Source organism: Anabas testudineus, chromosome 16 (assembly GCF_900324465.2).
Source record: "Anabas testudineus chromosome 16, fAnaTes1.2, whole genome shotgun sequence".
NCBI classification, from domain to species: domain Eukaryota; kingdom Metazoa; phylum Chordata; class Actinopteri; order Anabantiformes; family Anabantidae; genus Anabas; species Anabas testudineus.
The window spans coordinates 9027832-9039940 of record NC_046625.1 but is presented as its reverse complement, the minus strand read 5'-3'; the positions used below and the strand labels follow the sequence as shown (position 1 = coordinate 9039940).

Below are 12109 nucleotides of genomic sequence, written 5' to 3'. Positions count from 1 at the left end.
TGTCCTCTTATCTTTGTTTTCCTGCTCTCTCAGCAAGAAACTTGCGGCACAGTTTAGTCTCAGAGCTGTCCATTCCATCTCGGTCAGTTATCTCACTCAGTGTCAGCTTTCATTTGTTGAGTGTCATGTGCCACTTTGTCACCTCGGGTCCCACTAATAACTACCATAACCTTGCCAGGGCATATCATATCAGAGCAGGCACAACTACGATATTTAAAAACAGAACAAAGGTAACATTAATGCAGTTAACACCTGGATGCAACTTACAATCGTGCCCTTGTTTAATCTTTCCCAACCTAATTTTTATAAATGCAATTCAATTTAAGATTAATTTGAAGCATTGTATTCCACAACATTTGTTATGCTGAATCCTAAAAAATAACAAAGTCACAGTAAAATTAGAATATGCACAGGAATAATATACAGGAAATCATTTGTGTAACAGTAACAGCCACATTTTGTGTATTTACAATATGGAGTGTCCATTTTTCCAACTCTCTTTAAGCAACACACACGTAATATGATTAAGGCTGCAATTAACAATAATTTTCATTACCGCTCAATCTTTTAGTTCCATCCTTGATTAACCAATTCATTATTTAGTCTACAAGATGTAATTTTCCAAAATTAAGTTAATTTATATCTTCAAATTGTTTCTTTTGTCTCACAAGTAAGAGAGTGTGTAATTTTGTACATTTTTAATTTAGTTTAATTTAACTAGTCAATTAACAGACTAAAACAATCTCTAAAAATGAAAATACCAGTATAAAATTAATATTGTGTAATCTCTTCCATTTTGACCATCAGTGTTCAAACTGGTGAGAACGAATTGTATCATAGTGAAGGATTAAAGATTTTAATTGGTGCTGTGTTCTTTCCATCATCTGTGTCACATGGGTTATAAAAGGGAAACAGAGGAACTAGGACTGTTCCCATGGTAAAGGTGTAGATTGGTGCCATGGTAACAGCATTATAGAAGGACACCTCCTCCTTTTCACAGTCTAAGAACACGCCGATGCGGACAAGATGAACAGACAAGTTGACCTTGGTGGGTTTAGGGGTGGTGCAGGCTAGGACAGATCTGCCCTTTAGCGCCAAGGTCCAGAGGCCGCTGGAGGTGTCTGTAACAGCCATCTCACCTCTTGAGACATCTTCTCTTGCCACGCCCAACCTCCATGCTGTCTTATGGCCCACTTCCACCTCCCAGTAGTGTCTCCCTGTGGTGAAGCCCTGATGACTCAACACACAGTAGTAGTGGTGGAACCGTTTTGGGTTAGCCTGGCACTCCCTTGTATCTTTATCCTCCTCATACCATACTGAGGTGCAGGACTGAGACAGGGACAGGTTAGGGTGGGCTGTCTCAGGATCAAAGGTCAATGATGTAATATCTGTAAGCAGACAGACATTAAGTGAGATTAGTTTTGTCATTGTTTAGCATGTGTTGTTTTAAATGACATGTATGAACATACTTGGGTAGAGGCAACTTTTCATATGCTTCCATATCCTGTACTGGATTGGCCCCACAAAGTAGCCAGAGCGAACCTCAGTGTCCACCTCTGCTGGAAGGATGAAGCTGATCTGAGACCTGGTTGGACAACATTGGAAAAGGGGGGGGGCTGAGTGATGGATGACATACTGTCGACACTGGGAGGAACGTCACACTGAGGATCATGGTGATGTATTGATTTTGAGGAAATGCCAAGCATGCATAACACATGAGATTAATGAGATGGGGGAAGTGGCGTAGACAATTTAAAAAAACAGATGGGTGATATTTTGAGAAAACCTGCCTTTTGATGAGATCTTGAATTTCCTGCAATGAGAGAAAAAGTTTAGGAAAGTTGGTTGTAACAAGCAAAAACAATAATATAAAGTGAATTGCGAAACCATCAAAAAACATTTAATCAACACAATTTTTGTTCCAGTCTTTGTTTAATTTTCTGTTGTCAGCAGTCACCTCAGCCTTGCAGCAAGCCTTCTGCTGTCCATTTCTATTTGCTGACTAATGTGTTGACTGCCTTCTGTCCTTTCCGCTTTTAAATGAGAAATTGATTTTGACTTGCAAAACCAGAGAAGTCAACTGTTTAGACAATCAATATCTATAATTGATCAAATGAGTGCCAGTGAAGAGCCTCAGAACAGTCAACAGGGTTACTTTGCAGTTCTTGGGTCCCTTTTAGGTATACTTGCAGAGTCATGTTGTTTCCCAGCATCACTAAGCTCAAAACAAGAGAGACGATCACAGGCAGTTCCACAGGTCACCGGTAAGGTGATTCAATTCTTGTGCTAGTCCCAGGGGAATGCTTTACCCTGGATAAACCCATGCACTGCTGCTATGCTGCTGAGCACAACGTGTTTTTAAAGTACTAATTAATCTATTCTATACCTGCTCCTCTAAAGTCCAAATTTACATCATCAATCACACTAGATCATAGGTACATCATACTGAAGTCAATAATATGTCTCGACATTAATTTCTTCTGCGAGTGAAAACACTTTCTCACTTTGAGCAGTTTAGGGCTGTCCTCCTCAGCCAGTTTGCTATTGAGCACTGTGATTGCTCTCTCCAGGTCTTTTCCTTGCTCTGCTATTTTCTTCTCTTGCTCCTTCAGCTGCTTCAGTTGTTTCTGTCTTGCTCTCCTCAGTCGCTCCATGTCCTTGCACTCCTCCTCATCCAGGAAATGATGGAGGTTTTGAAATTCGGCTCTGATTTCTTGTTCCAGGTCATCAAACCTGCTCTGAAAATTGAGGAGAAAGCTAAACAGTTGTTATATCAGCCGAGGTGTGTATGGAATTGTTATGGGTGCATATGGTGAACTGGTATCACCCTGTAAAACAGTGTATTTGTGATTAATAAGGCAGCAACAGTACCTCTACTTCCACTGACTCTATGTATGTTTCTCTCTCTGCTTCTCTGCACTCATCTACCTCATGCTTGATTCTTTTAATAGCCTGGATAAGCCTTTCCTGTAACACACACAAGGGAGAGAAAAAAATGTAGAACAAGAATGTCACCGATTTAATATTCTACTAACTAAGTTTCTTTGCCTACAAAATATGAACTTTCAAATCATCATGGGAGAAAATGCATCTTATGTCAGCTGTTTAAAACAGCAGCAGGTAAAAGCTGTAAAACATGAAGCTTACCTTGTGACCACATAAAAGGCTTTTGTTGCAGTTGTTGTTGGTGTCTTTGGCGTCATTTTGGTACATTCCAGTTTCTGCAAATAGGACAGAAAATAAGAGGACTATTCAGAAAGTGCAATAAAAGCGATGGAGAAAATAAGAGGGAGGGACAAAGACAGGAAGAATGAAAGAGAAGGTGAGATGGAAAAACACATGACAGCACAATGACTATCAGTCAAATAAATAGAACAACAAGGACATACCATACATCCAAGCAGAAAATTAAGGAGAGAACAGGTATTGGCAAGCACGGATCAGTATCCACGACCTGATGTGAGAATATATGGATCCATTAAAAGTAAATGGGAGAAAGAGAGGGATAGGAGGAAGGCAGATGCCTGTAGCTGCCAGGAGGGTTTGCTGGCTGGCAGCACCGATTTATAGTAGCAGACACAGAAGAGTCTATTTCTGTCTGCCAGTGTCTCTAGAAACAAAGAGGGCTCTGGCCAGGGATAGAGGCAGCCAGTCAGTCAAATATTGTCTTTCATATCTGCAGTTGTTTTGCCTGGAAGGGAGACAATCCGTGTTTATTTCTGGGGTGTGAGATGATCCAGTGCAGCGGCCACAGTATGAGTTATTACATTGCTTGCTTTGAGAGTTGCATTGCAGAGAATGTTGTTTAGTCATCTGCATCCTGCTGGGTTTCATTTTGTCTGAAAGGTGGGGGCTGTCTCTAAATGAACAGTCTACATTTCTGTTCTCTTTTCTTCCAGGTTTTTCTGCATCCCACTGCCCTTTTTAAGCTGCCCTGGTTTTGTCCACTTATCTAAACTTTTTATTTCTCTGCCACTTTCTTTGTCTCTGCCCGTCTCCACCCATCATGCCCGTACACAGAGACACTTGGGGGATCTGGCTATATACGCGCACTGAAGCAGCATTTCTGCAAATGTTCACATCTATTATTCATGGTAGTAGATCCTGGCAAGCGACTTTGCTGAGCTAAGGTTGAGCTGCAAACTCGGTGCACTACAGTATGCGGCAGGTGGAGGGCACACCGACAGAAGGATTCAATAAATCACAAAGGCCCACTGCATGAAATTATGGAAACATGTGTAGCACTCCCCGACAGAGAGTCAAAGCAGCTGTGAATCATTATTGTCTTTTACATATTAACTTTGAGAATTGTGTTTATTTATTTTTGTCTTCAAATCTTATCAAGTCACCAAATGTGAATATAGCTTATTTATAAATCATTGGCTTACCAAAAAAAGCCTACACACACACACATACAATTTAATTTAAAATGTTTACTTTGGATTTTTTGAGTTTTTTATTTTTGTCAAATAAAAAGGGCTCCGCCCATTGTGGCGCATGAAAATGACGTCACGGAAGTAAACAAGAGAATGTCGCATAGACAGACGAGTCAGTCAAGAGGTAGAAATGTTTATCGTGGATTAAAATTGCTTTTTATTAACCTTAAACATATTTACACATTTTATAGCAATCTCGATGTGTATTTTCCGGAGCTTGTGAGACTAGCCGCTTTGTAGTACTTGCTAGATAGCTGTGTAAACTAATGTTTCCAGCTAGCTTAACGTTAACTAGTTAGCATACGCTTCTTTTATATTACTACGATTATGGGTTATGTTATTTATATATATATATATATATATATTATATCGATATATAACTGCAACTGTTTGCTGACTGTACACTTCATTGTGTCATCATATGTGTGCTGTGTTTCAGAAATGAACGGTCAAACGGACGTCGAAGTTGACTATAAGCGTAAATACAAAAATCTGAAGAGAAAATTAAAATTTCTTGTTTACGTGAGTACAGTCATTAGTTTGATTTGGATGGTGGATATATGGTTTTGAGTTTTTGTTTTTGTTGTTGTTGTTGTTGTAGTAAATGCCCTGCGCGTATTTTGTGTGTTTCCATCTTTTCAGGAGCAAGAGTGTTTTCAGGAGGAGCTGAGGAGAGCACAGAGAAAACTTCTCAAAGTTTCCAGAGACAAAAGGTGGAACTGAATTATATCTACAATAGTTTTAATGTTAAACGGTATCATTTTGAGTGCAGCCAATAACACATTCACACGTTTTGCAGTTTTCTTCTGGACAGACTGCTACAGTATGAGAGGATAGATGAAGACTCATCAGGTAGTTATTGAGTCATGTCACTCTGTAGGCTCTGGTATTTATGAAGTGTTCACTGTGTGCTTCCATCTAGTGTTGTAACAAACTCTGGTGCTCGATCTGATTTTCTTTTATGTCTTCTGTTCCAGATTCGGAAGCAACAGTTTCTTCAGAAAACAGTGAAGGGGAAGGACCCAGGGAGAGGGAAAGAGAGAGAGATGGAGCAAAGAAGTAAGTTGAACAAACCCCTTTAGTAATCAGAATCCTGGTACGTGGATAGCAGACAATGCATATGAAGACTTAAAAGGCCACAAAACAAAGTCAATAATTTGTTTTAACTCTTGAATGGCAACCTATGATGTAAATGGGCTAGTGTGTACAAACATTTAATGTTCTGAATGCTTGCTTTACTTCAGACCTGGCTTTCTTACAGTTTCTCATGTACTCTTTATAGGCGGAGAAGTAGTCCTGGGGCATGTCTTCCTTCATCATCATCACCTCATCTCTCCCTGCTGTCTCGCCCGGGGGTAAATCCCTTACAGTCTTCAAGCTCTGGACCCTACCTTAACACTGTGAGTTTCCATATGTTTTTTTATTTTTTAATGTGGCCAACATCAGTAACATTGCTACCACTGTCATCTCATCATCAGTAAACATAATTCCTATGTTGATTTAGCATTATTTATATAAGTTAATTATTTTGTCATTTTATTCATAAGTCTGTTGTATCTCTTTCTTTGTTTTTAGTTTGACATTTATAATACCTTCACTCTTCTTGCATTGTTCATTCTTCTGTGTATGTTGTTGTTGTTGTTGTGTGTGTGTGTGTGTGTGTGTGTGTGTGTCTCTCTCTCTCTTAAATTGCCTGTATACATGTGTTTGTGTGGTCATTTGGCAAACTGGGGCCTGTATGTGTGTTGGGCAGATGCCCTTCCCACCAGAGTATTTGGCTCCCCCAGCTGAACGCATGAAGAGAGAGAGAAAAACAAAGACCCCAAAAAACAAGAAAGAGACAACAGGGAAGGTGAGAGAGGAAAGGGGTCAACTAAGATGTTCAGAAGTGATATAAATCATACAGATATGGATATGGTTACTTGATCCTGCATATGAATAACTGGCATTGTAAGGCAATTTCATTTGGGTATGCTTTGGTCACTACATATATGAAAAAGTACAACAAAGCGAAAAATGTCTTATTTTTTGTATCGTGTCCAAAAACTATATTCTAATTAATTAGTAACTGTAACTAGTAATTGGGGACACTACTTTTTGGAGAAAATTCTGTCCTCTAAGCCATTTTACATTGGGTACTACTGAAATTACTCTGTGATCATTATGTGTACACGCTCATATACATATTTCGTCCTGATTTATTCTGTGATGAAACCCTCCATCTATATTGTTTTTCTTCATCATATATCCTTCCTGCTCTGTGTAATTCTGTATGTGTGTAATAACATATTTGCTTCTTTCGGACCTGCTTTAGGTTGTTGGTTCAATGGCAGCTAATTATGCATCAACTCCTGCGACCCCTCCAGCAGCCAGCGGCCCCTTCAGCTGGGTTCCCAAACAAATGCTAAGTGGAGATGCAGCTGAGGAGGAGGGTGAGAGTGATGGAGACAGCGACAGAGGAGATGAGGATCGTGGGGAGGGAGATGAGGCAGAACTTGTCATTGACATCCCTAATGAGTGAGCCTGAGTGTGTGTTTAGATGTATTTATAGGTGGGGTGTAAAGGGGTTGAACATCTGTGTGTCAGAGCAAAACACAGGAGGGGACTGAATTTATTTCTGTACTCTGCTCCTAACAACACATTTTCAAAAGGGAGCCAAGCTCCCCCATGTGGACTTTTGCATAACTGCAGTACCAGTGTCACAAACCTCTCCCACAGAATTGTGGTTTTCAAACATTATGTGAAAGAATTGAATTTGTGACAAAAGTACAGTTTGTAAGCTTTCAAGAAAAAGGTTTTGCCAAGTGTATGACTGGATACTTTCTCACAGTTTCAAACTGCGGATTTCGTTTTAGTCTAATCAGTCTTAACAATGTACAACTGTTAGTAAAACAAGGTGTACTCTTCAAAGTAACAATTTTAATTTGTTTTGCATTGTCTTACCTACATCTCAGATTTTGTATTACTTAATTACTGTAATCTATTAAAGATCTTTTAATATGATAGAGCTATTGGAAGAGTTGTCTTTGCTTGTTAAGATGTTTCTTAACAAGATTGTCAAAAGGCACTGCTATCTATATATTGTTTTTGTAACCAACAAAGTGTACGTGTCAGAAAATGAAATGCAAACTATAATTTCAGATGAGTTAGATTGTATGTCAGGTTTCATTCACAAACAATACTGACAACATGCTACAAGGACATTTCATATAAAACATTTGGTTTGTGCTGTTGCATGTTAGTCTAAAATCTTCATGCATTATTTTAGATATTAAGTAGTGCTGTACAGAATGCCCCACCCAAAAATCACATTGGGAACTTTCACTCCATTCAGTCATTGAGGTATTCTGTTATCTGTGTGACTGCTTACTGTATGCGGGACTTGTGTACTGACAACATTCAGGAAAACCCATGCAAAATCATGTTGGTTAGTGGACCATACTTTCTTTGCTTGCCTGACCTCTGTGCAGAGGATTCCTGATGAGAAGCCCAAGGGTACAGTTGGCTCATGTTAATCATAACTCTTAAGCAACATGAACGCTGCCTGGCTGAATTCCATCTTTCCCTGCTGTCAAAGGAGTATTAGGTATATTTCTGTTTACTCTTGAACATGCACAGGGCCAGTTTATGGGAATATATCCCAGTTGCTGTTTTTGCTACATAAGTACAGTCTGACCCAACATGTCTGAACAGGCATGTTTCTAATGTTCAGGAAGGAGAGCTGCAATTCACAAGCCTGTGTTTTGTCGGGGAAGTTAGATTTCGCTGCACTCTGGGTGAGATAATGACCCGTGACTGTGACACTGTCAGGATTAAGTTTTAATGAGGATTTCATGAAGAGACATTGTTAAATTTGGAGCTCAGTTGCTCACATTTATACCTAGGCTCTGAAGTGAAACTTTGCTTTCCAGAAATAACAGACAACAAGAAAATGTCAATCAAATGACAAACCCTATACAATGACCATTGCTTGGGAATGCAGATTTACCTGTAATTGAAAGCTTTTAATGGGTGTGGATTTGGCTCGTGTACCTTAAAGCAGTGGGAGTTAAAGGTGTAACCATAGAGAGTAGAGGGAGCGTCAAAGAGGGTGGAACTGACAGAGGGGGGCGAGGTTTTCAGGGGAGGGAAATGAAAGAGTAAGCAAAGATTGTGCCTCCAACACAGATTCACTGCCTCAGAGTACAGCTGACATTAAAAGAAGACAGACATGGTGGGAGACACACTGGAGGAGAGGACAAGGAGAAGAACAACAAACGATTAGCAGCCAATCTTGGGCTCCTTATCTTTTTTCATCTATATACGGAAACCACTGGATAATTTATAAGCCTCTCCCTCTTGCTCTGTGTGAGTGTGTGTCAGAGAGAGGGGAGGATTTGCTGATCTCAACACCACCATGCTGTGTCCTGCTGCTGTCAGTGCAGCTGCTGCGGCTGTCTTGCTGCTGGCAGTGCTGGGCTCGGGCCTGTCTCTTGCAGCTGAGGACAACTCAGATCCAGGCTTTAACCTCTGCAGCCACTGCTTCTACAGACAGATGCCTCCCCGGGGAGCCTCTGCAGGGCCGCTGCTACACCCACTTTGTCACAGTTTGCCAGGGGGGCAGACGTTTGCCACTCTGTCCAAACCGACCTGTGACACAGCTGTCTACTCCGCCTTCCATCTCCGCCATGGATCGACAGAAAGAGAGGGAGAGCAGGGGGAAGAGCTAGTGGTGAGAACACATTTGTCATGTTTAAAGTAGCACCACCTGTTTTTGAATGATGGAATTTGGAAAATGAGGTGCAGTATAAGAACACAGATTGGTACAAACACACCAATTAACATACCATGTTGGAAAGTAAGTACATTTACTATAGGATTTCAGTTAAGTTTTGAAGTTTTTACATAACAACCATGAGAAACTAATCTAATAAAAAGTGTTTTTACTTACGTAACATTTCAATGCAGCCCTTCTAATGAGGCATATAGTTGTATACAGTAGTTATGATCTGAATACCTCTTCCACTATTGTATAAAACATTGTAAACAGTCAGCTTTGGTAAATACCTGCATTTGAAAACACAATATGTAGAGATTAAAACAGATAAGAGCATTTAGAAATGGCTAACAAACCATCCAAAAGACGATGACAGTACAGTACAGGTCTTGCCTGAGGACCCCTAGTGGTGGTAGGCCATAGCTGGGATTCAAACCTCAGTCTCCTGCATGGAGGGTGGCGATGTTACCACTACACTATCCATCAAAATATTTGAAAATACCAACTTAGAAGGAAAGTATAATATGTATGCACTAGGTACTAGGCTGTTGATCTCATATCCTAACAGTTGGTTTTGATTATTCTTTTTGTTTTTTTCAGACAGAACACAACATTAAAGTAGCAGTACCTGCTCTCCTCAGAGGAGGCAGGCATACCTCCCATCCTATCTCACCCACAGACTCCCCTCTTCAGCATTGGGATTCAACAGTCACAACACTGGTTCAGTCAAACATTGCTCCCCAGTGCAGCGCTTTAGGAGGTGATCTCTACATCCTGACTGGGGCAGGAGGTCTCAGGGTTGCTGAAGATGGAGATCAGAAGTGTCAGACGAAGCCACTTTGGTCTGCAGTGTGCTGTGCTGTCCCAGGGGGGGAGAGTGGCTTCAGTGTGGGATTAATCCGGGAGGCAGGAAAAGGGGAGAAGCAAGTGAGCGTGAAGGAGCTAGCAGAGCTGCTGGAATTGCAAGAGCTGTTCTCTGGAGGCTGTGGAGCAACGGATGAGACTGTTGGTGTTGTTGTAGATCTCCACAATGAGGGACAGAGAAAAAACCAGGATGCTTCTGGTGAAAAGACGAGTGATAACAATTTGTATTCAGAAACTGTCGCTACTGAGGAGGAAGAATATGTTGATGAAGTCACACAGGAAACTTCAGCAGGTACAGTGGAATCAGCAGGAAGCAGTGAAGAGCAGCGTGATGTGAGACGTTCAGGAGCTGTCAGCTCAGACTCTCCAGAGTCTCCAGCTGACTATGAGACTGTAGATGAGGAGGAGACAGACACAAACTCCAGCAGCATTGTGGTCTGCATCCTCTCCACCACCTTTTCTATCATTACAGCTCCTCTCAGGCCTGTGGTCTCTACAGTAACACAATTACCTGGACAGGTGAGTGTTGTCAGTTTATCTACTACAGGGACTGGAATGAGGTCATTTGCCAGTAGAAGGTTTTAACTCTAAATTCATTACATTCCCAGATCTTGTTGTCATTTTTTCTTATGTTAAAAATATCTTTTGTTTTCAGGTGACCTATGTTCTTCAGGAAGACCTTGGAGTTCTCTGTGCCCTGCCTGGAGATATTTTTTCTGTCTTCCACCTCTTGGCTTCTGACCTCCTCTCCGGAATGGGCTCAGCTGCAGAAATGCTGCTAGGTATCGGGGACACCATTGTCTCCAGCAGCTATTTCTGCACTTCCTCCATAGTAGAAGCGCTGTTGACCAGCTGCCACACTGGGGTCACAGGCATAGGGACCCTTGCTGGTGACACTGTGGGGATATTTGGTGATGCGGTGGATAATGTTTGGTGGGTGACCAAATACTTTGGAGGGAGGCTGTGGGAGCAAAGTGAGGATTATGTAGAGACAGTGGTGTCAGAGATGGGGGGTCAAGTCAAAGCTGTGGGTGGAGGGTTGCATAAACTGGTGTGGAGAAGTGGAAATGGAGTGGGCAATGTGTTCAAGCTGGGAGGGGGTTTGGTAACAGGGATGATGGATATGGTCACTGGAGGAGTGAAAGAGGCATTTGGGAACGAGTCAGAGTGAAGGACCTGACTCTAGATGAAGCCAACAGCATCAAACTTTCTTTGGTTTTAGGAATGTGCAAAAATGAAAAACACACTGATGTCATTCGATATACCTTAGTCCTTAAAGAAATGATTGGCATGTTTTTGAATCAAAGTAGTAAATTTTAAATGTGTTATACTGTACACTGTACTGCTACTTACACATCACTGTAAAAAGCTGGCTGTCCAAACAATCTGCTGTATTTGAGAGCTGATTCAACTGTGACACTGTCCACACTGTGCTTTTGGATGTAATATGATAATTGATAATATGATAATTGTTGCGTCTGTATATTTGAATAAAAAAAGCTGGATACCATTGTAACATGCACCATTTTCTTCTTTTGATATGTTAACCACATTAAGTGGTGGATTTATACTTACTACACAACATTTCAGAGGAAAATAAAGTATTTTAGTCCACAGCATTAATATGATAACTATTAGTGCTAGTTACTGTGCCTTGTTCATTTTTACACTAACAAATTACAAACTGTGACACAGAGTTACAGGTTACCCAAGTACATAAAATTACCTCTACCTCAACTACATGAAAATGAATGCAATAGTTATAATTATCCAGTAAAATAATATTAAACAATTTAACATTCACAGGGCTGTTTGCCTACCTAACATTTACTTTTGTGGCTTTAATTTAATTTAATTTCACACTGTGATTTGTTATTGTTTGACAACAGTTTGCTAAACAAACAAAGCCCTAAAAGTACTACATCTAAAAATAATTCAGTTGTACCTTTATCATAGTATTTTCACTATTATAATTTTTTACTTTGATAATACTTTTACTTCTGTATGCTTACTTTCATTTGTACATGAGTAGTTTTCATTATAAAAGTAGAAT

At 40.5% G+C, this 12109-nt stretch overlaps 3 protein-coding genes across 4 annotated transcripts; 2 read left to right on the top strand and 1 right to left on the bottom strand.

Annotated features, from left to right (window-relative positions):
- Window positions 1-46: 46 nt before the first annotated feature.
- On the bottom strand, window positions 47-3483 carry si:ch73-54f23.4 (zinc-binding protein A33). Its single transcript, XM_026370216.1, has 7 exons — window positions 3390-3483; window positions 3148-3221; window positions 2872-2967; window positions 2505-2738; window positions 1791-1813; window positions 1470-1585; window positions 47-1388 (listed from the first exon to the last, which is right to left on the bottom strand). Exons 1-7 carry the CDS (start codon window positions 3394-3396, stop codon window positions 835-837), a joined length of 1104 nt encoding a protein of 367 aa, XP_026226001.1. The 5' UTR covers window positions 3397-3483; the 3' UTR covers window positions 47-834.
- Window positions 3484-4514: 1031 nt separating this feature from the next.
- On the top strand, window positions 4515-7439 carry ino80e (INO80 complex subunit E). Of its 2 annotated transcripts, XM_026370638.1 has the most exons (8): window positions 4515-4560; window positions 4876-4958; window positions 5079-5149; window positions 5236-5288; window positions 5414-5495; window positions 5719-5836; window positions 6190-6288; window positions 6751-7439. In XM_026370638.1, the coding sequence occupies exons 1-8, from the start codon at window positions 4530-4532 to the stop codon at window positions 6955-6957; spliced, it is 744 nt and encodes a 247-aa protein (XP_026226423.1). In that variant the 5' UTR covers window positions 4515-4529; the 3' UTR covers window positions 6958-7439. The 2 variants fall into 2 exon arrangements, with proteins under 2 accessions (XP_026226423.1, XP_026226424.1); XM_026370639.1 differs by lacking the exon at window positions 6190-6288.
- A 1121-nt stretch (window positions 7440-8560) lies between these two features.
- LOC113169278 lies at window positions 8561-11578 on the top strand. Its single transcript, XM_026370568.1, has 3 exons — window positions 8561-9147; window positions 9793-10575; window positions 10712-11578. The coding sequence occupies exons 1-3, from the start codon at window positions 8833-8835 to the stop codon at window positions 11225-11227; spliced, it is 1614 nt and encodes a 537-aa protein (XP_026226353.1). The 5' UTR covers window positions 8561-8832; the 3' UTR covers window positions 11228-11578.
- The last annotated feature ends 531 nt before the right edge of the window (window positions 11579-12109 follow it).

Excerpts from the sequence above, each read along its gene's own strand:
- LOC113169278 (XM_026370568.1), top strand. The coding sequence starts at position 8,833 with ATGCTGTGTCCTGCTGCTGTCAGTGCAGCTGCTGCGGCTGTCTTGCTG. Across the intron at positions 9,148-9,792 it reads AGCAGGGGGAAGAGCTAGTG|ACAGAACACAACATTAAAGT; the intron begins GTGAGAACACAT and ends TGTTTTTTTCAG. Across the intron at positions 10,576-10,711 it reads TAACACAATTACCTGGACAG|GTGACCTATGTTCTTCAGGA; the intron begins GTGAGTGTTGTC and ends TTTTGTTTTCAG.
- si:ch73-54f23.4 (XM_026370216.1), bottom strand. Across the intron at positions 2,739-2,871 it reads TAGAGTCAGTGGAAGTAGAG|AGCAGGTTTGATGACCTGGA; the intron begins GTACTGTTGCTG and ends CTCAATTTTCAG. Across the intron at positions 1,814-2,504 it reads ACAGCCCTAAACTGCTCAAA|GAAATTCAAGATCTCATCAA; the intron begins GTGAGAAAGTGT and ends CTCTCATTGCAG.
- ino80e (XM_026370638.1), top strand. The coding sequence starts at position 4,530 with ATGTCGCATAGACAGACGAGTCAGTCAAGAG. Across the intron at positions 5,496-5,718 it reads GAGAGAGATGGAGCAAAGAA|GCGGAGAAGTAGTCCTGGGG; the intron begins GTAAGTTGAACA and ends TACTCTTTATAG. Across the intron at positions 5,837-6,189 it reads CTGGACCCTACCTTAACACT|ATGCCCTTCCCACCAGAGTA; the intron begins GTGAGTTTCCAT and ends TGTGTTGGGCAG.